The sequence below is a fragment of the Laetiporus sulphureus genome (assembly GCF_001632365.1).
Source record: "Laetiporus sulphureus 93-53 unplaced genomic scaffold LAESUscaffold_15, whole genome shotgun sequence".
NCBI classification, from domain to species: Eukaryota; Fungi; Basidiomycota; class Agaricomycetes; order Polyporales; family Laetiporaceae; genus Laetiporus; species Laetiporus sulphureus.
The window spans coordinates 620,840-643,752 of record NW_024468524.1 but is presented as its reverse complement, the minus strand read 5'-3'; the positions used below and the strand labels follow the sequence as shown (position 1 = coordinate 643,752).

General features: G+C 51.3%; 11 protein-coding genes across 11 annotated transcripts; 6 read left to right on the top strand and 5 right to left on the bottom strand.

Annotated features, from left to right (window-relative positions):
• Positions 1 to 236: 236 nt before the first annotated feature.
• LAESUDRAFT_725025 (SAICAR synthetase) lies at positions 237 to 1,519 on the bottom strand. Its single transcript, XM_040908739.1, has 4 exons — positions 1,347 to 1,519; positions 1,046 to 1,259; positions 839 to 994; positions 237 to 783 (listed from the first exon to the last, which is right to left on the bottom strand). The coding sequence occupies exons 1-4, from the start codon at positions 1,497 to 1,499 to the stop codon at positions 359 to 361; spliced, it is 948 nt and encodes a 315-aa protein (XP_040765302.1). The 5' UTR covers positions 1,500 to 1,519; the 3' UTR covers positions 237 to 358.
• Positions 1,520 to 1,587: 68 nt separating this feature from the next.
• LAESUDRAFT_115651 (uncharacterized protein) lies at positions 1,588 to 5,825 on the bottom strand. The gene is made up of 14 exons (XM_040901227.1): positions 5,809 to 5,825; positions 5,523 to 5,747; positions 5,094 to 5,457; positions 4,573 to 5,040; positions 4,313 to 4,509; positions 4,147 to 4,256; positions 3,989 to 4,091; positions 3,608 to 3,935; positions 3,457 to 3,550; positions 3,328 to 3,395; positions 3,153 to 3,275; positions 2,968 to 3,093; positions 1,847 to 2,913; positions 1,588 to 1,789 (listed from the first exon to the last, which is right to left on the bottom strand). The coding sequence occupies exons 2-14, from the start codon at positions 5,555 to 5,557 to the stop codon at positions 1,705 to 1,707; spliced, it is 3,168 nt and encodes a 1,055-aa protein (XP_040765301.1). The 5' UTR covers positions 5,558 to 5,747; positions 5,809 to 5,825; the 3' UTR covers positions 1,588 to 1,704.
• LAESUDRAFT_812171 (WD-repeat protein) lies at positions 5,604 to 8,145 on the bottom strand. The gene is made up of 10 exons (XM_040914383.1): positions 7,886 to 8,145; positions 7,617 to 7,836; positions 7,359 to 7,561; positions 7,212 to 7,309; positions 6,952 to 7,159; positions 6,770 to 6,896; positions 6,276 to 6,670; positions 6,101 to 6,222; positions 5,809 to 6,045; positions 5,604 to 5,747 (listed from the first exon to the last, which is right to left on the bottom strand). Exons 1-9 carry the CDS (start codon positions 8,090 to 8,092, stop codon positions 6,033 to 6,035), a joined length of 1,593 nt encoding a protein of 530 aa, XP_040765300.1. The 5' UTR covers positions 8,093 to 8,145; the 3' UTR covers positions 5,604 to 5,747; positions 5,809 to 6,032.
• Positions 8,146 to 8,563: 418 nt separating this feature from the next.
• On the top strand, positions 8,564 to 9,742 carry LAESUDRAFT_115507 (pirin domain-containing protein). Its single transcript, XM_040901226.1, has 4 exons — positions 8,564 to 8,763; positions 8,818 to 8,958; positions 9,009 to 9,176; positions 9,232 to 9,742. Exons 1-4 carry the CDS (start codon positions 8,672 to 8,674, stop codon positions 9,629 to 9,631), a joined length of 801 nt encoding a protein of 266 aa, XP_040765299.1. The 5' UTR covers positions 8,564 to 8,671; the 3' UTR covers positions 9,632 to 9,742.
• Positions 9,743 to 9,827: 85 nt separating this feature from the next.
• Positions 9,828 to 10,751, bottom strand: LAESUDRAFT_758558 (P-loop containing nucleoside triphosphate hydrolase protein; the record flags this gene model as incomplete). Its single annotated transcript, XM_040912461.1, has 5 exons — positions 9,828 to 10,140; positions 10,189 to 10,328; positions 10,386 to 10,465; positions 10,522 to 10,534; positions 10,602 to 10,751. 5 exons carry the CDS (start codon positions 10,749 to 10,751, stop codon positions 9,828 to 9,830), a joined length of 696 nt encoding a protein of 231 aa, XP_040765298.1.
• Positions 10,752 to 11,795: 1,044 nt separating this feature from the next.
• On the top strand, positions 11,796 to 12,422 carry LAESUDRAFT_713635 (uncharacterized protein; the record flags this gene model as incomplete). Its single annotated transcript, XM_040906991.1, has 3 exons — positions 11,796 to 12,033; positions 12,128 to 12,136; positions 12,169 to 12,422. 3 exons carry the CDS (start codon positions 11,796 to 11,798, stop codon positions 12,420 to 12,422), a joined length of 501 nt encoding a protein of 166 aa, XP_040765297.1.
• Positions 12,423 to 12,829: 407 nt separating this feature from the next.
• LAESUDRAFT_758557 (uncharacterized protein) lies at positions 12,830 to 13,743 on the top strand (the record flags this gene model as incomplete). The annotated part of the gene is made up of 9 exons (XM_040912460.1): positions 12,830 to 12,921; positions 12,977 to 12,995; positions 13,052 to 13,134; positions 13,193 to 13,206; positions 13,257 to 13,347; positions 13,403 to 13,432; positions 13,485 to 13,519; positions 13,584 to 13,660; positions 13,714 to 13,743. The coding sequence occupies 9 exons, from the start codon at positions 12,830 to 12,832 to the stop codon at positions 13,741 to 13,743; spliced, it is 471 nt and encodes a 156-aa protein (XP_040765296.1).
• Positions 13,744 to 16,166: 2,423 nt separating this feature from the next.
• On the top strand, positions 16,167 to 17,565 carry LAESUDRAFT_725021 (uncharacterized protein). Its single transcript, XM_040908738.1, has 12 exons — positions 16,167 to 16,243; positions 16,306 to 16,336; positions 16,439 to 16,457; positions 16,514 to 16,606; positions 16,660 to 16,675; positions 16,732 to 16,814; positions 16,873 to 16,886; positions 16,937 to 17,027; positions 17,083 to 17,112; positions 17,165 to 17,199; positions 17,264 to 17,340; positions 17,394 to 17,565. The coding sequence occupies exons 4-12, from the start codon at positions 16,515 to 16,517 to the stop codon at positions 17,421 to 17,423; spliced, it is 468 nt and encodes a 155-aa protein (XP_040765295.1). The 5' UTR covers positions 16,167 to 16,243; positions 16,306 to 16,336; positions 16,439 to 16,457; position 16,514; the 3' UTR covers positions 17,424 to 17,565.
• Positions 17,566 to 18,371: 806 nt separating this feature from the next.
• LAESUDRAFT_773022 (uncharacterized protein) lies at positions 18,372 to 19,484 on the bottom strand (the record flags this gene model as incomplete). Its single annotated transcript, XM_040913807.1, has 4 exons — positions 19,184 to 19,484; positions 18,885 to 19,046; positions 18,584 to 18,748; positions 18,372 to 18,477 (listed from the first exon to the last, which is right to left on the bottom strand). The coding sequence occupies exons 1-4, from the start codon at positions 19,315 to 19,317 to the stop codon at positions 18,372 to 18,374; spliced, it is 567 nt and encodes a 188-aa protein (XP_040765294.1). The 5' UTR covers positions 19,318 to 19,484.
• Positions 19,485 to 20,397: 913 nt separating this feature from the next.
• Positions 20,398 to 21,311, top strand: LAESUDRAFT_742943 (uncharacterized protein; the record flags this gene model as incomplete). The annotated part of the gene is made up of 9 exons (XM_040911224.1): positions 20,398 to 20,489; positions 20,547 to 20,562; positions 20,615 to 20,697; positions 20,757 to 20,770; positions 20,826 to 20,916; positions 20,974 to 21,003; positions 21,058 to 21,092; positions 21,154 to 21,230; positions 21,282 to 21,311. The coding sequence occupies 9 exons, from the start codon at positions 20,398 to 20,400 to the stop codon at positions 21,309 to 21,311; spliced, it is 468 nt and encodes a 155-aa protein (XP_040765293.1).
• Positions 21,312 to 21,789: 478 nt separating this feature from the next.
• LAESUDRAFT_725019 (uncharacterized protein) lies at positions 21,790 to 22,220 on the top strand. Its single transcript, XM_040908737.1, has 3 exons — positions 21,790 to 21,877; positions 21,938 to 22,030; positions 22,096 to 22,220. Exons 2-3 carry the CDS (start codon positions 21,950 to 21,952, stop codon positions 22,171 to 22,173), a joined length of 159 nt encoding a protein of 52 aa, XP_040765292.1. The 5' UTR covers positions 21,790 to 21,877; positions 21,938 to 21,949; the 3' UTR covers positions 22,174 to 22,220.
• The last annotated feature ends 693 nt before the right edge of the window (positions 22,221 to 22,913 follow it).

Genomic DNA, 22,913 nt, shown 5'->3' with positions numbered 1-22,913 from the left:
TCGTACTGCAGCCACAGTTAGTGTGGCCTGCTTGTCTTCGTTACGTTGTTGTGATCACGGAATGTCTGGTTGTCTCGGTTTCGTTCTGTCTTCTTGATAGCAACCATAGATCGTGTGGCTTGCCTGGTCGTGTATATATACTCAGCAGAGTACCCGCAAATAGATGTGGCGTGCCAAAATCATCCCTCAGAACACAATCACGCCTTTCGCACTACCTCAGTGATATGGTTGTAGCTCGCAAGGTTAGAATGGCTTGTTCAGTGCCGTTCTGGGACATACCGGTAACATGTTGTTGTGTTAATCGAGGCAGTGCAGCCTTTCATCCGATTTAACGGCTTCTAATAAGTTATAGCTATAGTCAAAACGCAGCGCCCTCGCCCATCAACATAGTCAACGCCTCCATATAGCGCTTCCTTGTCCCCTCCACCACACTCTGTTCCATAACCCAGCCTTCACCTTCATGTCCCTTAGGGCCACTTTCCAAGCCCCTGCGAAATCCGGTGCTGACGAGCCAGTCCCTGAGATATTGCTTATCGAAGCTCGGCTGGGTACCGCCGGCCTGGTAGCCCTCCGCAGGCCAGTAGCGTGAGGAATCCGGGGTCAGGAGCTCGTCCACGAGGATCAGTTGGTCCTCGCCTGAGGGCGAAGGAACCAGTCCGAACTCGAACTTCGTATCCGCGAGGATCAGCCCGCGCGTGAGAGCGTAGTCCGCTGCCGCCTGGTACAGCTGAATAGCGGCTTTTGAGATCTGGTCATACAGTTTCTGGCCAATCAATGTAGCGGCTGCGGGAAGGGCATGATCACGACTGGTCCAGGATAAAGAGATGCGGAGACTTGCCTCGTTGAGGAGAGATGTTTTCGTCATGCTGTCCTTGCTCAGCTTTGGTGGAGGGCGTAAACAGAGGCTTGGGCAACTTTTCGGACTCTACAAGGCCCGGAGGCAGCGGGATGCCATGCACCATATCCGACATCTGATATTCCATCCAGCCTGAACCTGAAACGAGCATGTGCCTCAAATTAACAGCGACGAGAGGACAATGCGAACCTGTGATGTATCCTCGTACAATAGCCTCCAACGGGACAACCTTCGCCTTCTTGACCAGCATAGCCCGTCCTTCCAGCTGCACTTTATATTTTCTCACCTCCTCCGGCATCTCATCCACGTTCGCGGTGATGAAGTGCGTCGGGATGATATCCTTCAGCTTCTCGAACCAGAAGAGGGAGATTTTCGTAAGAACCTTGCCCTTGTCCGGAACGCCCTATCATCGGGAATATCTATGAATATTTCCTCCAACGAGCACGAGAATGCGACTCTATCGCGAGACGATAGAGCTGCGGAGACAAACATTTCGCAGGACGACATCGAAGGCAGAGATGCGGTCTGTCGCCACAAAGAGCAGCTGATCCGGGTTCGATGTTGCATAGACGTCGCGGACCTTGCCCCTCGACACGAGCGTCAGACCTGAGAGGTCCGTGGTGATCAAAGCAGAGTTCGACATCGTGACGGACTGGTTCACTTGCCACTACCCCGAAAAAATCGGAGAACATCGAACGCGGTAAATGCCGAACAACTGTGGCGTCGTCCCGAGAAATGTTGCTACTCGTGAAGATTGTATTACACCACCAAAAACATCATAATATAGACTATACGCGGGCGGTATCTGACTGAGGTAAATAGTGATAATTTACTCCGCACTATGGCCCTCATGCCAATCTGCAGATCGCACGATTTTGTATGTCGCGCTCCGATGTTTGTGCTTGCAATTCTTCGCAGCTCAGCATCTTCATGCTGAACACCCAGATTGATTTGTGATCAGTAGTTCGGTGGCTCTGTGTCAGGGAGGACCTCCGACTTAGCAATACCTTCAGAGGATATTCCATCCACTGGCTCCCGTCATCCGTATCGTCGACGAACACGACACCACGCTCGACCCATGCACATGCTCCGTTGGTTTGAGAAGGAGTGCACCAGCCGCAGGCCATAAGGAATGCTTCAAGACCGTGTACCCGTTGCCCAGCTGGTATGATTGATTTTGAAGGCACCCTCCAGAGTAGCTTCGTCGGATCTTGAGGCCTCGCCATCCAGACAACCGCGTTTCGGAGGAACTTGCCCATTGCTGTTGAGTCATACTCGCTGGACTGTAAAGTGAATGGAGTCAGAGGCACTTCTGGAGACTTGCGGTCCTCGGAGATCTTTGCCATCGGGTCTTCACGTACTACCAACTTGGCAGTGAGAGGCCCTTCTGTTTGCTGCGCTGGTGCCGCTGGGACTTCACTTCGAGCAGGTACAGACGTATGTGACGACTGTTCTTGTGGAGGATACTGAACAGGGCCTGCATTTTCGCTCCGCGCATCGCTAACGGTCTTGTGAGATGGCGAGCGAGCTTCCAAAATAACCGGATGCAGTCCCTCGGGCGCCACTTGAACGTTGCGCGTTGTGGTATTGCCCTTGCTATCCGATGACGCATTATCCACATCCGCGACTGGTAATTGCGCGACGTTCGTCACTGATCCAAGTGCTCGCAGGTATGTGGCTGTTCTTGGAGTGTTGGTACCAGTCTTCGCGCCTTCCTCTCTTGCGGTCTTCGAAGTTCCCAGTGCCTTTTCAGGGATAGACTCCTTGCCCGTCTTCAACTTCTTACTCTTGCGCTCGCCCAATTGTCGATCGACCAGCTCTAGCTTCTCCATCCAGGTCTCTTCCATTTGTTTGCGCTTCGTCGGACACTTGACACCAGGAATGCGAGGCTTCCCGAAGAGCTCTCTGGCCCAGTCGTCGATCTCTTTGTTGGAAGGGTCGCGTCCAATCGCTTCATGGGCAGTCCTCTGGAACCCATCTAAACTGGTTCCTTCGGTCCAAGAGCGCTCTCTGGCGCGAAAGACCTTCGCGATGCGGGGGAAGCGGAGTTCATAGAACTAGGAACATGAGTTAGACGAATCCGCTAAGAAGCATTGCTACAGATGACAAACCAAACTTCCTGGCGCTTTGCTGAAGCAAGCACCATATACTTCTGCTAGTAATGGCTGCCCAAGCAGGACGGTTGGAGCAGATATTCCCGAGAACAAATCAATTGTATACGACAGTCCATGTGTGCGCTGGATGGAGACAAACGGTCAGGGATTCGCGTGTCAGCATGACACTGCTATTTACTGACCCTCCCAGATATATACTTGACAGGCTCCGTGCTCTTGATGATGAAGTTGAGCTCCTCTAATTGTTCCCTTGCGAGACCGTATGAAACGGTGAAGAATACCTCAAAGTGAGGAACAGCTCGTCGCTGGTAGGCGGGTAAGCGAATACGAGAGCCTCGCATGAACATGTACACCCACATCCATCTGCAACGACTTGCCGTTGGCCAAAGCACCAAGATAGAACGTCGTGTACACGGTTGGTGCAACTATTGGTCATCATTGGCCATTTTGTTCAGCATACATTTGACTATGCAATTATTGACGCACCTCTGAGTTCGCGACCACGTTCCTTATCCCAGGCCGCACCGACGATGACGAGATCGAGGCAATCGCCATAGCCTGGGATGTAGTCCTTCTTGAGCTGTGGATATCAAACATAGATGAGATGTTATCTAGATACTATACCAGACATGCGTACCTTCACCCACGGCAGCCTCCAGTCATTATAACGTGACTCGTCGGCCTTCAAGACCACTCCCTCCTGATGGTCAGCGATAAGCCCCGAGAAAATTGTTCGTAATTGCGCATTTCCGTCGCTTTGACATGTCAATGATATAGGAGTTCGCTCAGCTAGCATGGCATGTCCGGGTGCGGTGTTGATGATCGATTCTAGGACGACGCGTCGTCGAGAGTAGGGGACGGGGAGAAGAGACTGATCATCGAGAAACAAGACATCGAAGAATACGAGAGCGAGGCGCCTGGTGCCTCCGTCTGACGCATCAGAGATGATAGAACTCTGCGAATGACTGTGCAGAGAAACAATTGACGAAAGTCCTTAATTTCTGGTGAAGCGACTCACATATCCTCCTGTTCTTCATCTTCTTCATGCGTCGCTTCCTTGCCTTTAACACGACGTGGTCCGACGGCAGTGCTCGCTATAATACTGCGAATTCTCCAGAATTCTTCGGTGCGCGTAAGATGGCTGCATATATGCCCTCAAAGTGGAGCTAAACGTACCGTCGACACGGTCGAGTGAATCCGAAAAGGCAACCATCTCTGCCTCAAGGATGGCATTCGTCTTGACCTTGCAGCACGTAGTTCCTATCCCAAGGGCATCAAGTATAGTCCTGATGAATGCACGGCACGTCAGGATTGCTAGTGCGATTTGAAAACAAGAACGTACTCGTGAATTGCGACACGGTCCTGAGTTGATTCCCGCCCACTTTTGCTGTAGATCGTGATGCGTGCTTCTCCATTGATTATCTCAACATGGATCTGTGCACGCTCGCCATCATATTTGGTCTCCGCCCAGACTTTCTTCGAGGTACGGAGGACATGCAGTGCCTGCGCGCATCCCTGGCCCTTAGTACATTTCGGTATCTATCATCATGTAGAAGGAGTGGTCAGCTGGGTAGCTATGATATAAGCTGTGGGGATGTTTACCTGGACCGGGACGCCAACCAGTGGTTTCAAGACAATGTCGACCTCGTCCGCCGTCGACAAAGTCTCGTAGAGCTGGGCCGCCTCATCCAAATATGCCCGCACACGGTATGTGGCAAGCATACGTTTGCTCAGATCCCACTCCCGCATGGCGTCGAATTTTGTGAGCTGGGTCAATGCGTTGCTGTTATAGGAGAGTAGTGATGCGGTATAATGAGTCTGATCCGGGGGGATGGGATACAACATCGGCCGCAAGTCTTTCAGGATGATCTGCGTGACGACCCCTGCTTCCACCGGGGAGAGCGCCGTATACAGAGCGCGGAGCACATTGGACTTGGGTCGAGGCAAAGCGCTCGAGTCAGCAACTGAAGAGTGCGGCCGGCGGACACTTGGCGACGAAAACGCGCATGTGGCCGCTAGTTCGCTGAGTAAGGCGTCTACTTTGGCGATGCTGAGGGTACCCTCCGTTATCTGCGGATGGCTCGTCAGTTTTGTTCTGTTAGAGAATATACTGAAGCACATACGGTCGAGCTCTCTTCCAAAATCTTCTGTACCTCCAGGCCGAGACATCCTATCGAGTTGTCGCCATCCCAATTCACAAGACCGTTGCCTCGCGCGCCTGTGTTTTTTGAGATTCCGAGGACCTTGGAGATAGACTGAGCGAGTCTTGTCTCTTGCAAACCATATTTTCTTCGGACGTCTTCTTCGGGGAACAAGAGGCGGAACACAATAGCTGCAGTGCCAGGGGGAAGAGGCGCGTAGCGACGATGCAATTCTGCCACCCAATTTCTGAATGTTTGCACGACATAGGGTGTTGAGCGTGAAGAGTTATTCTGGCTGACTTTGCGGGGCTTTATTTTCGCGATGGCACTGATTAAAGACACGAAGCTATGCGCAACATGAGCGTCAGAGGTTTGTTGCAGCGCGTTCTAGTATTCGCAGGAAAGACGTACAATCCGAACGGTATGGCTTTTTCGCCCTCGGACATGGCTGTTCACTGATTCGTGGTTCACTGCAAGATGAATGAAGGGGTTGGAGGAGAGGGTGGCATAAAAAGAAAGTGGGAAAGACGCCAGTGGGCCCGTGCACGACGGCGTCAAGTTTCAGAGAAAACGCGATCACGTGGTACGCGTCCACTATGACGTGCAAGCGCGATGCGTCTTAAAAGCTCGCTGTTACTAAGTGAGCGTCATTGCGATAGGTCAATATGCAGGACATGTTAGCTGCAGACTCTCTCACGGTAATGCAAAATGAGCATCGGGCGATAATTTTCGCCCTGGTGACGGCCCAATTAAAGATGGCAGCAACGGGTAGAGGGAAACTAGGGAAGGCCTGGCGCATATATGCAAATCATGAATAGGCTGTAGCGACACCAGATGCGAAATATACTACGCATGCCACAGGGCAGTTGGCTAATCCCATGGTATACTGCACAGTATCCTCGAATATCCGAGCGAGTCCCATCAATTCTTCCAGCTATGAGATGAGGTATTAGCACAGCGGTGAGCCGTCATCTGGAGGGAATACCAACATCTTGACAGTACGATCCCTTCCGCCGCTGACAATCTTGTCTGCAACAAAGTCCACGCAGTAGACCTCATCCGTGTGCCCAGGCAGGTCGGTCTTCAGCTTGTACGTCTTCAGGTCCCAGATCTATCGAGCAACACTAAGACCACGTCACCACGTCCAAACCCGGAGACACTCGCCTTCACCGTGCTGTCCTTGCTCGCGCTCACAAGCATCCGCGAGTCCGCACTCCACGTCAACCGATAAACCGCACCGATATGCCCTCGCAGCGTCGCCACGAACTTCCCCGTCCGCCCATCCCACAGGCGCACGCTATTATCCCAAGCCGCGCTCGCAGCCCACCTCCCATCCGGACTGAATGCGACGTGTAAAACCTGTCGCTGGTGTCCAGTGAGCCGCGCAATTGGCTTGAGCTTGCCCCCACGCTCGGCGGCTGCATCCGTTGCGGCTCCGGAGCCCATCCGCGATGGAAATAATGACCAAAAGAAGAGCGTGTGATCGTCGGACCCTGAGATCAGTGTCTCGCCATTGGAGGAGACGAGTTTGTTGTATCGCGCAAGCGCAAGCTTTTGTGCTGTGAATGATGTAAGCGATGAGTATGCAGACAATTTAAAGCCGAAGAAACGAGGGAGATATGACAGCGGTCTGATGGGTGAGGCGGTCTAAGAATTACCTTCGCTATCTGAAGCTGGCTTCTTGCCGATGTGATCAAATGGACCAGTCCGGAGCACGAAATCCGTGTTCAAAGTCAGCGTAGTGACCCAGTGAGCATGATCCTTCAACGTGTGGAGGGGCCTTCCCTACATGCAACCTGAGTCAACATACGCTGGAGATGATAATCTGAAAGTTACTAACCCGTTCCGCATCCCATACCCGTATTGTTCTATCACTCGAAGCAGTATACAGTACACCCTTCCCATCCAAGCCCCCGCCTCCCCATCGGACAACGTTCACACTCGCTGTGTGCCCGCCGAGAGCGTATTCACAGCGGCGGGTTGAAGTCGACCAGACGCGGACGGTTCCATCTTTTGACGAAGAAGCAAGTCGTGGAGCAGAAGGGTTTCTACAAAGTGTCAGCTGTCCGTATGGAGGCATTGGACAGCAACAACACATACAGATGAATTGGCTCCCAAGATAGTGAGGTGATCCACTTTGTGTGGCCCTTCAGAGCGTCACCTATCGGCTTCCCCGCTTTTGGATCCCATAGCCGAACCTGCTTGCTAGTCAGGACCGACCAACGACATTTGCTCAGCAAAACGTACATGTCCGTCATGTCCTCCTGTAGCCAGCTTCCTCTCCATCGCTTCCCACTCAACGCATAGAACCCAGCCTTTATGACCCGATAGTACATGTGATGGTGTCTCTGTGAACAAATCCCAAAGCCGAGCGTTGCAGTCGCCCGAGCCGGTAGCGAGGAGATTGCCAGTCGGCGAAAAAGAGGCGCAGAGGATCGGGGACGTATGGCCTGCACACGGAGGTCAGACAGACTAAAAAGTCTGGGAACGGTAAAATGGACGAACCGGCCAGTGTCGAGGAGCATCTTGTAGCAGGTCGTACTTTGAATACAGCCTGCGGGGAACAGCGAACAACGAAGACATCTTCTGGAGTGAAAGCTTGCGATGGATGGGCCAACACATCTTCCTCAATAGACTTTGATATCGCTATCCGCGTAGGAGCCCCCACTGTAGTCTCATCGGTCGGAAGGGCTATATGGAATGAGAACGGCACAGGGTCCTCGTCCTGAAGACAATATAAACGAACTGTTGAGCTAGCACGGCACAAAGCATACCTTCATACTCAGCTTGTTGACCAATGCTTCCAGCCCTTCCCTCGAGACGTTAGCAGGCAGGTTGACCGCGGGCGCAAGCGGTTTTCCATCCTCCTCCGAGACGAACTGCACGATGACGCTCGGCGATGGCTTCAGCGGTTCTGGCTCTGGCTCTGGGATACCGTGATAGATCTTCTGTCGTTTCGGAGGCGGTAACAGGGTCGCCATGAATGAAACTGCAGCGTCAACGAGGGAAAAACTTGTTTGAGGCGCGAAAGCTCGAAATTCTGAAGCAGCGATCGAGGTGTCACGAGGGTGATCGCACTGTGACCTCGGTACCGGATGCAGTAGCGCCCGTTTCTCCGCATATTGTACATCGCCGTCACCTCTCTGCCAGCCTTCGTACAACAGTCCTACCGCGAGCTCATGGTTATAAAGCTTTCTGTCATTCGATGTACGAGCTACACATCACGAGTAGCTACGCGGGCAGCTCGGCTGAAAAATCAGGGCGCGCCGACGTGAGCGCGCCGTTCCCATATGAGGCAGTTCTGCTAAGACGCATTGCGCAACGCCCTCCTCATGATCAATGATGCATCCTCATTTGTTCCTCCCGCTCACATCCATTCTCGACCGGATATAAGGCTGCAGCCTGCGGCCGGCTGATGTGTCGCTCCAACCCTATCAGTCTTCAAGCTGTCTTCCCTACTCCGCCTCACAAAGCATAACGTACTTAATAACCGCTCTTGGGCAGCTCCTCTACGTCTCGCGGCACCCCTGTCGACTACCGTGTCTTACAAGCAAAGCGAGATGACCATGAAAGCCGTTCCTCGACTGAGTCATGAGCGTGGCCATGCAGACCACGGGTGGCTCAAGACGTTCCACACATTCTCATTTGCAATGTGAGCTCCCCCCCTCACTGTGAACCTCGCTGCTAATTGACACGCATCCTACAGGTACCATGACTCAGATCATGAACAGTTCGGTTGCTTGCGCGTACTGAATGAGGATCGCGTCGAACCTGGGACAGGATTTGGCACACACGGCCATCGTGAATTCGAGATATTCTCCTATGTAGTCTCAGGCCAGCTTGAGCAGTAAGCACTGTCCATGTTCCAACGTCCTTCGCAGACCTCATCCGTCCTAGCCGAGATTCTATGGGAAATCTCGAGATCCTCAAACGAGGCGACCTGCAGATGACTTCCGCTGGTACCGGGATCCGTCACAGCGAGAAGTGCTACGGCGAGCAAGTACACTTTCTGCAGATCTGGAGCATGCCCTCCCAGTCAGGGTTGACGCCGACATACTACACGCGGTTCGTCGATATTCGCTACAAGCGGCCGTGATATGCTGATGATGCGTCAACTTAGGCACTTCACAGACGAAGAGAAGAGAGACAAGTGGGTACGGGTTGTGACTCCTGCAGGAGAATCTGGCGTCTCAGAAGCACGCGCCGCCTCCGGGCCGGCGCCAGTACACTCCCCGCTGTCGCTCTACGCATCCCTTCTGTCGCCAGCGGCTTCGCTCTCGCACACGTTCCCAACAGCACGAACGGGCACAACGACGAAGGCGTACATCCACGTCGTCCAGACGTCCGGATACAATCCGGAGGCGTCGAGTGGCGCCCGTGTGAAGATTTCGGGCGGAGACACGGCATTGGAGTTGAGTGAAGGGGATGGGGCATACATCATGGGAGAGGCGGGGAAGGGGATCCAAGTTGAGAACATTGGTGACAGCACAGCAGAGGTTCTCTTGTTTGATGTGGAATAGAAGAGACCGCGTTTATCTTCAATTCACTCCCCTTTGACATAGACGTCAGATGTGTGCTGCGTAACATAATCTGATTGTTGTAAGAATGCAATGGACAAGGTGCACGGGGTGCATAGTCAAACCCCATGGATCTCCATCCAGGTATAATATCTCATTGGCCCCACACATCATAGGAACGTTCGTCCCTTCGTCGAGACTACACCAGCGCACATGCATCAGCGATGTTCGCCCGAACATCATCGACCCCGAAAAACGGCCGCTGGCCTGCGCTTGTCAATATCATAGGCAGACAGGTCGGGGCAGCTTCGAAGATGCCACGGCGGATACTAGTCACCCTTTCCTTGGCATCTCTTTTATCCAGGATGCCGTCCGCCTTCGTAACGATGGCTTGCAGCGTAAAACTTGTGCCCCCAGATGCCTGGCACTGTTCGTCGAGCATGGCCAGCATGGCTCGGTCGGCCTCGTTCAGGCCGAGGATGGCGCTGATGAGAACGTACACCCTGCGGAGCCTGGAATGTGGTCAGCGGCATGGAGCTCACGCTGCTTGGTTCACTTACTCCTGCCGATTGGAGACGTAATATCTGAACAGGTCACCCCACTCTGGACGTCCTCGCGAGCCATAGCCAGGAGCATCCACCACAATCAACTTGCCAGGCTCTGCACCGACGAGGTAGAAATCCAGCGAGCGAGTCTTGCCCTACGAGCTTTCAATGCTTAGTTTCAGACGAGCTCTAGACCTCGAAGGGAAACTCACAGCTTTGTTACTCGTGGGCAGCAGGTCTCTGCGCCCCAAAACCGCATTCAGCAATGTAGACTTGCCGACATTCGCGCGACCTACGGGACGGCAGCGTCAGCTGGATTAGCACACCGCACTAGTTCCTGTGCCGAACCGGTCACAATGATCTGGGGTGTGGAGTGAGCACTGGCTGTCAAGGTACTCGGCAGATGGGTGATGGTGCAGTCGACGTACCTCGGGCAGGCCATGTGAAGCAGGTATGGATTCGGAATTCGTAGCCTTTGCGACGCACTTCGCCAACCCTGCATTCTGGAAAATCTTGAGAGCAGATTTCGCGGAATATCGTCTCTTCAGAGCTGGCCCCAGTCCATGTGTTCTCAGCATGAAGAATCAGCGGCGAACGCTGAGCGCTGAATCCGAGGCGAACACAGTAACGCCCACGCCACAGGACTGCACGCGTGATTTTGAACCTCCGATGATCGCGGTGCAGATTACGATCTGACAGGTTTGATCCGGTGGTCGTTGCCGACGGTGCATTCTCCGTCCAGTCTGCCAACCACGGATATCAGTTCAACTACAAAGTTCGAACTAGGATCCTGATACTATGTCACACTGCTGCTACCTGAGACGTAGGATTCGGTCAGATATTGATGTCTTAAATGCTTTTTCGCTGAACCTACCGGCGTCATCAGTTGGTCATCAAACCCTGATCGTGACATCTTGGAAATACCGCCCTTTTGATGAGCCTGAAACTTGCAAATTGCCACCGCGGCAGTGTTGGTTTCTGGAAGAGTCGCCGCCACTCACATATTCTCTGGCGTCATGCTCGTCTTCCTCGTGGACATATGAAGCTAGGCATGCCGCGCCAGCTGGTCTCTCGTCCGCTGATCGGAGGGTCACCTAAGGCCCTTTGTCTTATTTCGATCCGACACGGTCTCAGGAACCGGGGCCAGGCGGTGGACCAAGGCTACGGAGACGTGCATCATATCCCCAGCCAATCAAGTCCGCATCAAGAGAAGTGATGCAGGTTTATCGGAGAAAGCCATCTGACCAACCGGTCATCTCTTCTAAGTATTCTCGTTGGCACGAGGCTGACGGCCTAGCTAAACGATCTAGCTGTTGTCTACATCAACGTCTGTCCTTGGAATGCAACTATCGATTCTAAAACGATGCAAAGCGCCAGATGCGAACAAGGAGGCACGATGACTTTGTAGACAGACGGCGGTTGGTGGTCTCAAAGTATGTGCGGTCTGCGTATGGTTTGGTAATATCCGTCGGCTGATCATATAGTAGTCGCTATCTCATGAGACTCGGATAAGCTTCGGGCATCGAGTGCAAGGCGCTCTGAAATGCAAAGATCCGTAGAGCGATGCTCTTAAGTCAGCCGCTGATATCCCGGTGCGCTTGCCGGCCAGTACGTTTGATGCAATGGCCCTACACAATTTGACAAGAGAGGAATGGTACGATGCGTACGCGCTGCAGCTAGGCTCTATTGCCTCGGAATATGTGTATGGCGCTTGGCGCTTCCGGTTCATCACCAAGTACACAGAACTTCCACTGTTCACTTTTCAGGAGCAGAGCACAGGCTTCGGATCGATGTATCAAAAGACACGCAGAGCACAGCAATGTTCTCAAGCCGCAATGCCGTGCTGCATTGACAGTTTTGGTCAGTGCCTGAGCTAGAACACAGAGGTGGCATATACAGTTCCCATTGGTCCCGAATCTAGTTCACCTCAACTGAGGTCGAATGGGTTCCTTAGGATCACCCGGTGCGTCATCAGTCCAGCTGTCCAACGTCTAGTTTCTCCTGCTAGCAGCGTTAGGCAAACATACCTCGATTGGGACCCAATGCGGTCCTCATATAGCCTTTCCGTCTCATCGTTGAGCAGCCTTTTAGCTGTCCGATGTGATCAGCGCCAGTCGCCTGCGAAATATGACGACGGGCCACGCAATGAGGAATGTGTGATCGGAGAGAGGGAAAAGTCAGTCGGCCTCGCGACGCGAAATGCTGCCCATCGGACGCTGTTCAAGCACACTGAAACAACTCGTCATTAGAGCGGGCGACGTCCTCGTCCGGCATTACGAGTGACCCGGTCTCAGCGGGGCAGCTGAGAAGCTATCAAACATCTCGCACAAAGCCCAGAGTTCAGTTTGCGTTCTGAAGCCGTTCTAGTAACGTCCGGGTGTCCTTTCCGTACGTCCGGGACCAATTCATCGCATTCTTAACTCCATCGGGTGGGGGGACTTGAGCATCAGCTGCTTCTCTCGTCCGACCGCCACTGACAGGTACGTCTGCGGCGCTGGTCTCTCGTCTGCGTCTGGTGACGCATTCAAAAAAATCCGCAGCGTCCATTCAACTCCGTCGTGTAGTATAAAGGTCATGCAGAACTGCTGGAATCCCCCAGGTTCTACACCTTCAGCTTTGCGCATTCTCACCAGCTCATCCTCTACGGTCCAACAGCATGTTCTCCAAGTTCACCGCTTCACTCGTCGCCGTCGCGATCGCTCTCGTGCACGTCAATGCTGAGACCCACACGGTGACCTTCACCAACGAGTGAGTGCTGACCGCGGTGAGGCTTAACGACGTGCTCACGGACATCCCTACATAGTTGTGGTGGTAGTGGTTATGTTCGTACAGTTTCGGGTGTTCATTTTTAGTATACAAACTAAATTTGTTCGCCTAGCCGATCTTGAGAGCTCAAGACGGTACCATCTTGTCTACTGGCGGGGCGTACACTATCGACGGACCGCTCATTGGCGCCATCGCGTACGTTTCCACATATAGCCGTGTACGTCTTTCTGATCATTACACGGCATACGCACAGATATCTTCAAACCGGTGCGCACTAATTCACTGTCGGAAAGTGCCAGCTAATCCAGCTATCATAGGTGGCTGCGGTGATAACGGAGAGTATTGCACGCTGATCGAGACAACGCTCGAGAACGGAGCTAGCAGCACTGACATTTCTCTCATCCCTCCGTCAGTGGAACAATTGTCCCTGATTTCGATAAAGCTGACATAAGTGGGTCGACAGTCATGAGTTCTCAGTCACCAGCGGCTTCGGGTGAGCAGCACTGATATATAATCTCAAATAAAATTCTAATGCCCGGAAACAGTTACTACGACGGCTGTGACGGTGCTGGTGCAGATTGTAAGTTTTCACTTTGTGCTTTGTTCTTAGCTTTGCGGAGTAATTGAATGCATTTGATTCCCAGGCACTTACGCGGACTGCCCAACTGCTTTCCATTCATCCGGCCAAACCGGGGTGCAAGTGGCTTGCACAGCTGACAACGTAGGCGCAGCCTTTGAGGAATGAGCACGTTCGCTATGCTGACAGCATTGCAGGAGAACCTCGCCATCACGTTCTGCGACTAAGCGGAGAGGGTTGGCGTCGTTCAAGTGGGCATATGCTTCCACTGATGTTGTAAGAATATCAGAGTGTTTTGAGCCTCTTAGCGAGTGCCTGTAAGATTCAACGTTGTACTCTATACGTACAAAGTTCAGACCAAGATCTCAGCATGTAAAACATTACGTATCAGCGTGTCTACCTCAACAGTGAAAGAGCAACATGAACGTGATCTCATGAGGTCGCCGCTCGAAATGTTCAAATTCGATTTGGGCGTTCTCTCAAGCGTTTCATCTGGATCAAAACAAATCTGTCTCGCCAGTGTGTGATGTTGCGCTCGGACTAGGCGCACAGCCGCTGGCCATGGGTTCATCCATGCCAGTTTGCGATGATACAACTCATCTAATGAACGTGTGGAGTACTGATGAGTTCACACGTTGTCCATCATAGCGCTACATTCTCCCAGATTTGACTGTAAATCAAGAGAACGCTGAGCTCAAAACTTGACTCAACACGGCACCGTCTCACAGACTGCACGCATGATCTTGAAAAAGCTGGCCCCAGTCCATGTGTTCTCAGCCGCATGAAGAAACACGCGGCGGTGCGCGCTGAGCGCTGAGCGCTGCGTAACGGCGTAACGGCTCACGCCACAGGACCGCACGGGTTTTGAACCTCCGATGATCGATTTGATCCGGTGTCCGTCAGGCCGACCAGCCACAGGCCCTATTAGTCTGTTTCAAATTACCACCCTCACAGTGCAGTCTAGTGGAGTACGCAATTTCGGAGTTACCTAAGCATTTTTGCATCTCCGAAACGCGTCGATTGGACCTCGGATGACGCGTCGGTGGCTGAGAAGTGCGGTGGCTGAGGCTCATTGTAACATACATCCATTGAAAATGCCCTTCTTTTGCTCATAGCTGACTTGTACATTTACTTCTCATCACATAAACATGTTTAATAAAGAGATCTAGATCTCGCTGAGTTGTTGCACGTATGCATGCATTGAACTTAGGCATTGCAGGCATGCCTGATGGGATCTGGGGGAAGCCAGCGCTACGTCAACGGCATCATTCGGCATGTCTAGGCATTTCCATAACGGAATGCACGTGATCGAAATGGCGTGCTACACTACAGAAGGCGTAATTTGAAGCAGACCTTACACGGCAGACATGGTGCGATTTATCAACGTAGAAAATTGTGTGTAAATGTCGACTGAATTCTTACACATGCGACAAATATTTGCAACCACGGCATTTCATGTCGAAAATGTTTCACTTTGGCTGCTAATGTGCACTATTTGCCATTTACATGCTACATGGGCAAACCTTTGCCACAAATGTAAAACATCAGCCGACATTCCCACACCATTTTTCGCACTGATAAATCGCATCATGTCTGCCGTGTTAATATCGTACGTCGTCGCTTCCTCAGACGATTTTACAGGTCTGCCTAGGGGAGACAAAGGCCCTATCGAAATCCAGTATTCAACTGCACATAAAGTAGGATTGTGATATGTGCTGTTGCTAACTTTGAGGCGTATAGTCTTTGGTTTCATATCGGCGCCTTGATTGTGCGCAACGTTTTCGCTCTACTTTTTTGCTGACTCTGCCTGCGTCAACAGATGCTGACCAGTCATGCATAGTCCGGAAAATATGGCCCATTTGAGGAGCCTGAAACGTGCAAACTGCCCATGGCGCAGTGTTGGTTTCTGGACGAGTCGTTTCCGCTCACGTCACATTCTCTAGCGTTCCCCATGTAGACATATTCAGTTTTTTTCGCAACAAACTGCGCCTCCATCAAAATAGCTGGTATCTGGCCAACAGTGGTCATATCTTCCTTGTGTTCTCCTCAGCACGAGGCTGACAGCCGAGCTAAATGGTCTAGCGCATTACCTACATCAAAATCTGTCCTCAGAATGCAACTATTGATGCTAAAGCGATGCAAGACATCAGAGGCTAGCTATTGATACCGCCTACGGCAGTGAAGAAGGAGGCACGGTGACGTAGTTGACAGACGGCGGTTAAGATAGTGTCAAAGTATGTGTAGTCTGCGTATGGTTCAGACGATATCCGTCCGCTGATTATGTAGCAATCGTTATCTCATCAGACCCTCGGCGTCTGCGGGCACCGAGTGCAAAGCGTTCCGCACTCAGAGATTCGTAAAGCAATGATCTTAAGTCAGCCGCTGCTGTCCTAGTATACTTGCCGGCCGGGGACGTTTGATTCAATGATCCCACGCGATTGGCAAGAGCTTGAATGGTACGATGCGTGCTGCGACTACCTGGGCTCTATTTCCTCAGAATATTTGCGTGGCGCTTGGCACTTCTAGTTCATCATCAAGTATACATCGCTTATACAGTTGAATCTCACGGACGCAGAGTACATAGTCTTTGGATCGATCCATCAAAACAAAGTCAAAGAGTTCCGGTCTCAGCGCGGCATTAGGAAGCTATTGGGACATCTCCCACAAATCCTAGAGATCATATTCGTGTTCCTGAAGGCGTTCAATCAACGTTTGAATGTCCTCTCCGTACGTCCAAAACCAATTCATCGCATTCCTAACTCAATCTGATAGGGGGACTTGTGCATCAGCTGCTAGCCTCCTCCTCACGCCACCGATTAGGTACGTCTGCGACGCTGGTTTCTCGCCTGCGTCTGGTGACGCGTCTGGATAAATCTCCGAGCGTCCATTCTATTCTGTCGCTCAGTATAAAGGCCCATGCAGAACCGCTGGAATCCCTCAGGTTCGACGCCTTGAGCCTTGCGCATTCTCACCAGCTCATTCTTTACGGTCCAACAGAATGTTCCCCAAGTTCACCGCTGCGTTCATGGCCGTCGCGATCGCTTTCGTGCAAATCAATGCTGAGACCCACACGGTGACCTTCACCAACGAGTGAGTGTTGACAGCTGAGGCTTAACGACGTGCTCACGGACATTTCTTCATAGTTGTGGCACTGGTTATGTTCGTACAGTTTCGGGTGTTCATTTTTAGTATACAAACTAAATTTGTTCGCCTAGCCGATCTTGAGAGCTCAAGACGGTACCATCTTGTCTACTGGCGGGGCGTACACTATCGACGGACCGCTCATTGGCGCCATCGCGTACGTTTCCACATATAGCCGTGTACGTCTTTCTGATCATTACACGGCATACGCACAGATATCTTCAAACCGGTGCGCACTAGTTCACTGTCGGAAAGTGCCAGCTAATCCAGCTATCATAGGTGGCTGCGGTGATAACGGAGAGTATTGCACGCTGATCGAGACAACGCTCGAGAACGGAGCTAGCAGCACTGACATTTCTCTCATCCCTCCGTCAGTGGAACAATTGTCCCTGATTTCGATAAAGCTGACATAAGTGGGTCGACAGTCACGAGTTCTCAGTCACCAGCGGCTTCGGGTGAGCAGCACTGATATATAATCTCAAATAAAATCCTAATGCCCGGAAACAGTTACTACGACGGCTGTGACGGTGCTGGTGCAGATTGTAAGTTTTCACTTTGTGCTTTGTTCTTAGCTTTGCGGAGTAATTGAATGCATTTGATTCTCAGGCACTTCCGCGGACTGCACGACTGCTTTCCATACACCCGACCAAACTTGGGTGCAAGTGCCGTGCACAGTTGACAACGTGAGCGCAGTCCTTGTGGATTGTGCTCGTTCACTATGCTGACATTATTGCAGGAGAACCTCGCCATCACGTTCTGCGACTAGGCGGGAAAGATTGGCGTCGTACAAGTGGGCATACGCTCTCAACGATGTTGTATGAATATCAGAATGTTGTTGAGACTCTTAATGAGTGCCTGTAAGATTCAATGTTGTACTCTATACGTACTCAGTCCAGACCAATATCTTAGCATGTATTACATTCCGTATCAGCGTGTCTACCTCAGCAATGAAAGAACAACATGAACGTGACCTCATGATGCCGCCGCTCGAGATGTTCAAGTTCGATTCGGGCGTTCTCTCAAGTGTTTCATCTGACTCAAAACAAACCTTTCTCGCCAGTATGTGATGTTGCGCTTAGACTAGGCGCATGGCGACCGCCGACCATGGTTTTATCCATGCCAGTTTGCGATGATGCAAACTCATATAATGAACGTGCGGAGTACTAATGAGTTCACACGTTGTCCATAGCGCTACATTTTCTCAGGTTTGACTGTAAATTCAGATACTTTGTTGGCAATAACGTACGACGTTGAACGCTGAACTCAACTTCAAGGCTTTGACTCAACCGCGGCGGCACCGCGTCACAGACTGCGCACGCGATCTTGAATCTCCGCTGATCGGAGGGCTAAATGCAGATTTGCGATCTAGCACGTTTGATCCGGCGCTGCGCTCTGTTCGAACAGACCAATGACTGTTCCGCTACTCTACTGCTGCTTCAATTGATTACTTGTGTATTTATTACTCACGAAACTGGGAAGTTGACTTTGGATGAAACCCAGCATCTGCCGGCAAATCCAGTATGACTTTAACACTCTGTTTCATAGCTAACTCGAGAGCACGACTGGCATCAACGGTCGGCGACAATCATGGCACTTCGGAACAAACGGCCTTTGTGTCTGGCCCCTCATGATTGGCCTCAAGGCTAAGTTGCTCTAGGTAGTGAACGAGCTAATGGTCCTAACAAACGCCTGCATATCATGGGGGTGGTACTAGTTATTTGAACGACTTTACGGCCGCCCACGGTTTCTCGCAGCAATTCTCGAGAATAATGTCCTGTGTTTCATCTTTTTGATAGCGATCCCCCTCGTCAGTGGCGTTACTGTAGCTCAAGATCTAGAGTCAGGCGAGGACGATATTAAGGTGTGTCCATACGTGTTGAGCTTTCATGTGACTGCGTATCTTCTTCAAATTTCCGACGAACTAACAGTACTTTCTCCCACTTGACAACGTTGAGGTTTATCCACATCACAAAGTGGCAGAATACCAATAGCTTTGCGCACAGCAAAGACATCGTCATGCGACACGCCACTAGAAAATTGGGCTGATCCAATACTTTGGAGCCTCCGAGCGCTTGACATACCTCAGGCTCCCTAGTAATGCCCACCAATCAGATCTAAAGCAAAAGAGGCTCCGGAATTCATCGGAGCAGGATCGATGCAGTAACGTCAGTCTCAACCGTGAAAATCGGCACCTGACCAATCCACGATTTCGTCCTACATGACGCACCAGCCTAACAGCCTAGCTAAATCATAATAGCCACTGCCCACGCCAATGCCCATCTCTGGAGTGGATCCACTAACGTTGGAGTAGGGCAAGGCGATGTCGCTCGAGCCACTATTGACCAACGCTATGTCATTGTCGACGGCAGTGAACAAGGATATCCAACGCCTTTGCCGACAAACGCGCATTCAAAATAGTCTCAAGTGCGCATAGCTTGCATATGATTTAAACATTGGCAATTCAACTAATAAATGTCAATTCTTATGCCACAATCACCGTCTCCAGCAGATTCAGGTAAGCTTTACCCTCTTCGGAGACCGGGATCAAATCGCCTTCGAAATTGCGAAGATCCGAAGAGCAAGGACGTGCGGTCAGATGCCGCTGTACAGGCGCTCTCGTCCGCCGGCCCGAAAGATGGATGCACGCGCTTCGTGCGCATGACTCAACGTGTGCGGTACACCGCGTGCTAAAGCCCGAAGCTATCTCTCGAAACTTTTAGTGGCGCCACTAGCTCATCAAAATGCATTTAGGACTTCTAGCGTCGCACCTGTCGGAGAGGCAGAGCGCACGGTAATTGCAATGCGTATGCGTCATAGGAAATTTCAGAGCATAGCAGTGTGCCGTGATCACCATGCCGCGCTGCATCGCCAGTGCGTCAAGAAACTGCCACTGCCCGAGCTCGGACGTGAGGGCTGGATGCCCGTTTCCCAATCTTCCGAAGCGCAATTATTGTATATCTGTTTGAATAGACTAATCATATGATGTAGCGCATACTAGACCTGAAGGGCTCCTCAGGCTAACAGTCTGAGTATTGCGCCATATGGAACGGACAACAATAGCCGTGAAGCAATCTGCCATGTACGCCTCTCTATGCTATGTTGTGGTACTGTCTCTAGACAGCCTTGTACACGCCGCAGTTGGGCGGGTCCATATCTGTCCAATATGCCCAGGTTTGGCTTCCACAGATGTGACGGAGAGTCGCGCAGCGAGGAATCTAAATGGGCCAAAGATCGAGAATTCTTCATCTCCTTAACGCGCTGGTAAAGCCCTTTAGGCGCCATTATCTTAACCATTGACAAATTCATCAATAGAACATGCGGCACTTGCACCTGGCGTCCCGAGCGACCCAGTCTCAACGGAGTCCCCAGGAGGCTGCCATCGGAATAGCTCGCAGAGAGCTCCGAGACGAGGATCATTTCATGCGCTCCTGTAGGCTGTTCAAACACTACCTCAGTTCCCCTTTGGTGCGCCCATGTCCTTTCATCGCCCCGCTAACTCCGTCGGAGTAGAGACGTGGACGCCAGCTGCAAGCCGTGTCCGACCGCCACTGACAGGTGAGCATGCGGCGCTGCTCTCCCGACCGCATTCGCTGACGCATCCAAATAACTGCTAGTGTCCTTTCCGCTTTGCTTTCCAGTATAAAAGCCATGTGCAACTTGTGGTGGTATCCATCCCCCACAGTTTCTACACCTTCATCCTTGCTCACTCTCAACAACTCGCCGCTTTATAGTCAAACAACATGTTCTCCAAGCTCACCGTTGCATTCTTGGCCGTCGCGATGGCTCTCGTGCAGGTCAATGCTGAGACCCATACTGTGACCTTCAACAACAAGTGAGTACTTACCGCAGAATACTTGCCAACAATATGCTCACGGAGATGTCTTCGTAGGTGTGGCCGCGGCACTGTCAGTACATCTGCAACAATTTTGGGACTACGATCTGAACCTTTTCATTTAGCCGTACTTGAGGGCCCAGAACGGTCAAGTCTTGTCCACTGGTGGTGCTTACACTATTAGCGGACCGCTCATTGGTGCCATTGCGTATGTTGTCACATATATTGGTTCAAGTTGTTGCTGATGAGTACACCGCATGCGCACAGCTACCTCCAGACCGGTGCGCACTGTTTAATTAGTCCAATAACACCGACTGATCCTATTTGCTGCAACAGGTGGCTGCGGTAATAATGGAGAGGATTGCACGCTCATAGAGACGACGCTCAAGAACGGATATAGCAGCACTGATGTTTCTCTCATTCCCCCGTAAGTGGAGTTCTTATCGACGATTACGGCGAAGCTGATGTGGATGGCATTCGGCAGCCACGAGTTTAATGTCGCTGCTGGATTCGGGTGAGCAGCACTACAATTCAATACAGAATATAAGAACTTGACAGGTGGAAACAGTTACTATGACGGCTGTGACGGTAAGGGCGCCGATTGTAAGTACAATTTGTCCCTTGCATGGAACTTTGCAGGCTGACACTCCCATTAAATTTTCAGGTACTTCCGCGGATTGTACGACTGCTTTCCATACGTCCGACCAAACCTGGGTGCAGGTTGGGTGTGCGGTTGACAATGTGAGCGAATTTTCGGAACGATGTGCATGGTCGCTGCTGACACCATTGCAGGAGAACCTCGTCATCACGTTCTGCGACTAGGTGGAAAGTATTATTGCTGTTCTGCTAGGCACTCGTCAACCAGATTCGTTTCGAATGCTTCATGTAGTCCAACCTCACAGTATGTAATAATGTTGATGTTGTGTTACATATAAACATAAGGTTCATCTATGTTGACTGGCAAGACACTGAGTCGCACTTGTCCAAGTTCTACAGTTCTAATAAGCATGTGAATGGTAGAGATCACGAGTTCGCAGATCTGCCAGAGCGTTGTAGACGATAATCTTATGCTGTTGACCCGGCCATCTCACATTTATACTTCTGTACGTTGCAAGTAACGATATTCTTTGAGGATACTCTAGTGGCGCCGATCCTCGCTCGTGCTACCGAATGAATACAACCAGATTGGGTGGCTAGGTCTAGATAGGTCATATACGATGTACTATCTTCAGCACGGTCCCTGCATCGTCACATTAACATTCGATATTATGAAGATTCGAGAGCTGGGGTCGAACCTCGTGAGCTGAGGTCTATGGCACCATTCCCCTTCTCCCTCCACCCCCTTTCAACTTGATGTGACGTTTAATAGACTTTAGTGCAATACATGACTGATTATTATGTGGACGTTGAGGACTCGTCCGCGATACTTCAAACATCCAGAACTCAACGAAGGTCCCAACATGGAAGCGCTTCCTGTACGAGTTTTCGAAGAGGTAAAACGTCCATACAGCTACAATGATTTAGTAGACTTGCGCGGCGTGCTTTCATACGTTGGCACATATCAACATTCTATGAGAATCATTTATATGCAGCTTGTCTGACTCACCTTCAGGGCATATATATGATATTTCCATCACGGCACCCACCCGATTGTCGAAGCCATACAATGCGCTTGCTTACCTAAGTCGCCGAAGACAACGCTGATAGCTTTCGCAAAGTATATCCTTTAGCGTGAAGATGAAGTTCAATGTACCGCGGCGGCCGAGCGCTGAGGTCCAAATGCGAGCGCCGCGCCACAAGGTGGCACGCATATCTTGGCTCTCCGATCTTCAAGACGCAGATCACGATCTGAACAGGTTTGCTCATTGCGGCCGTTGCCGTCAGTGCGCTCCGTCGATGAACCAACCATGATTTCTCAAAGAACTCTTCTATACACTGCTGCTTCAGTAGAGGCTCCGACTACTCGTACTTATCTCTATCGTAGCTAAGGCATTCACCCTACAGCTGAATCTCGGTCAAAATCTCGAAGACATATTCCTCCTTGCGCTCTTTTACACCGCATGATCACGATCAACAACAGTCACTACTGAGCAGCCAACTGTGACACTCCGGAACGTTAGGATTCGCCTCTGTCTATGAACGGCATGTCTCAAAGCTAATTCCGCTCGAGGAAATGAACCAATTTGACGCTAGCAAGTAGCTCAAGGCGGCGGTGACTAATATTGGTTTCAGATGAGTCGACAGTCACTCGCACGTCTGCCGTGTATTTTGGAGACAAGTGAAATTAGACATCATTCAGTTGGTGTTTCATGTATTGACCGATCAATGCTGTGATTCCCCTCGATTTTGGGTCACCAGCTGAGTGGTGTTTTTTGCTGTCTCGGGATCTCCGGTCACGCAGTGGTCCAAGCACGCGGCCGAGGT

Coding starts and splice junctions, on each gene's coding strand:
- LAESUDRAFT_812171 (XM_040914383.1), bottom strand. CDS start 8,092: ATGGCGACCCTGTTACCGCCTCCGAAACGACAGAAGATCTATCACGGT. Junction 7,837..7,885: donor TCAACAAGCTGAGTATGAAG/GTATGCTTTGTG, acceptor TATTGTCTTCAG/GACGAGGACCCTGTGCCGTT. Junction 6,671..6,769: donor GCCAGCTTCAGATAGCGAAG/GTAATTCTTAGA, acceptor CATCATTCACAG/CACAAAAGCTTGCGCTTGCG.
- LAESUDRAFT_725025 (XM_040908739.1), bottom strand. CDS start 1,499: ATGTCGAACTCTGCTTTGATCACCACGGACCTCTCAGGTCTGACGCTC. Junction 1,260..1,346: donor TCGATGTCGTCCTGCGAAAT/GTTTGTCTCCGC, acceptor TCCCGATGATAG/GGCGTTCCGGACAAGGGCAA. Junction 995..1,045: donor TGTACGAGGATACATCACAG/GTTCGCATTGTC, acceptor TGCTCGTTTCAG/GTTCAGGCTGGATGGAATAT.
- LAESUDRAFT_725019 (XM_040908737.1), top strand. CDS start 21,950: ATGGAAGCGCTTCCTGTACGAGTTTTCGAAGAGGTAAAACGTCCATAC. Junction 22,031..22,095: donor TAGTAGACTTGCGCGGCGTG/CTTTCATACGTT, acceptor TGTCTGACTCAC/CTTCAGGGCATATATATGAT.
- LAESUDRAFT_115651 (XM_040901227.1), bottom strand. CDS start 5,557: ATGTCCGAGGGCGAAAAAGCCATACCGTTCGGATT. Junction 3,936..3,988: donor GATGAAGAACAGGAGGATAT/GTGAGTCGCTTC, acceptor TTCTCTGCACAG/TCATTCGCAGAGTTCTATCA. Junction 1,790..1,846: donor AAGGTATTGCTAAGTCGGAG/GTCCTCCCTGAC, acceptor CTGGGTGTTCAG/CATGAAGATGCTGAGCTGCG.
- LAESUDRAFT_115507 (XM_040901226.1), top strand. CDS start 8,672: ATGACCATGAAAGCCGTTCCTCGACTGAGTCATGAGCGTGGCCATGCA. Junction 8,959..9,008: donor GTCTCAGGCCAGCTTGAGCA/GTAAGCACTGTC, acceptor CATCCGTCCTAG/CCGAGATTCTATGGGAAATC. Junction 9,177..9,231: donor ACGCCGACATACTACACGCG/GTTCGTCGATAT, acceptor GCGTCAACTTAG/GCACTTCACAGACGAAGAGA.
- LAESUDRAFT_725021 (XM_040908738.1), top strand. CDS start 16,515: ATGTTCCCCAAGTTCACCGCTGCGTTCATGGCCGTCGCGATCGCTTTC. Junction 17,200..17,263: donor TGACGGTGCTGGTGCAGATT/GTAAGTTTTCAC, acceptor TTTGATTCTCAG/GCACTTCCGCGGACTGCACG. Junction 17,341..17,393: donor TGCCGTGCACAGTTGACAAC/GTGAGCGCAGTC, acceptor ACATTATTGCAG/GAGAACCTCGCCATCACGTT.